We start from the raw sequence: 1,276 nt of genomic DNA on the forward strand, positions 1-1,276 counted from the left end.
ACATATTCCAGGGGTGTAGAGAGCGAACGTGAGCATAACCCCTGGTATCGTGGATGGTGACCGGTAGACTAGATGACTATTGATGACTATGATATCGAGGGTGTACAGAAAAGTACCGGCTACATCACTGGCATCTAATGATAACTCAACTTTAGGTCTACTCTACCTTTTTCTGAGTGTCTGTTACTTCTAGCACTCTGATTGGTCCATCCATCATGACCCTAACTGACAGGTGACCTGAGCCAGGGTGGAGGCGCTGGCTGGACATTTGGGCCAGTATGGGGACTGAACTGGACGTGGAAGATGGACACGGGCCTAGCATTCCTACAGCACCTGGGAAAGAAACAGGGAAATGTGATGCAGAGAACTTTATCATGGATTAAGATGGAGAATAACGGTACTACTACACTAAGATTTAGATTTTAATGTCAAGGGAAGAAGAAAAAGCACCGAGCCTTATATTTTTGGCTATATGTGGACTTCATTGTTTATTTCTAGGTTCATTTATCCTATAACATTATTGTTTCATACTAGAATTTACATTATAGGGAGAATGTCTATGAACATTTTATTTTTATTTATATCAATCAGAACATTACCAAGCAGTACAAATGACAGTAAACAAATATAGTAATTCTGCATCAGTCTGATGCTCCTTCGTATATTTTTCCATTACATTCCTAATACAGATAGAGAACAGACATATTCCTTTAAGAATGTCTTACCGTCTTGTAGATAATCTCCAAGGGCCTGGACACATAGCACACCACTTCCACAGCACAGCTTCCCCTAAACACAATTACACAGAACAATGATATCTCTTAAACAGCTGTAGCAGCTACTCTCTTAAAACAATTGACAAATCTATCTCATCAGATTCTTTTTCCAAATAGACATTAACTAAATTGTACATCAGTTCAAAATTTCAAATTTAAATGTGAAAAAAAATATTGTTAAAGAAAGAAAAATCCTGAGAGGAACGTACATCTTTGAAGCACCATTTCTGTGTGGACAACCTGCGCTCGTCTATCTTTCTCAACGTCAGCGGCACCTTTTTTCCAGGCTGTGGAGCAATGGCTGCTATATCCAAGACCAGACGATTGGAAGAGCTTCCCTGTTTACGAGGATCCCGCGGGGGCATAGAGCCCTCGTGCTCCAACATTCCTTTTGTCGTCATGCGCCATAACTGGGACCTCTTCCCATTCTCCTGTGATCAATTAAATAGAGATATTAATAGGGAAGAATTCAGCTGACTTTTAACCCTTTCACCACTGTG

At 40.4% G+C, this 1,276-nt stretch overlaps 1 protein-coding gene across 1 annotated transcript; it reads right to left on the bottom strand.

The window, feature by feature from the left end:
• Positions 1 to 166: 166 nt before the first annotated feature.
• LOC110443980 (vacuolar protein sorting-associated protein 13D-like) lies at positions 167 to 1,207 on the bottom strand (the record flags this gene model as incomplete). Its single annotated transcript, XM_021488431.1, has 3 exons — positions 167 to 333; positions 726 to 789; positions 986 to 1,207. Coding segments are annotated over 3 exons (453 nt in total), but the record flags the coding sequence as incomplete, so codon positions are not given.
• Positions 1,208 to 1,276: the final 69 nt, after the last annotated feature.

This window comes from Mizuhopecten yessoensis, unplaced genomic scaffold (genome assembly GCF_002113885.1).
Source record: "Mizuhopecten yessoensis strain PY_sf001 unplaced genomic scaffold, ASM211388v2 hete_35908954, whole genome shotgun sequence".
In the NCBI taxonomy this organism is placed as follows: Eukaryota; Metazoa; Mollusca; class Bivalvia; order Pectinida; family Pectinidae; genus Mizuhopecten; species Mizuhopecten yessoensis.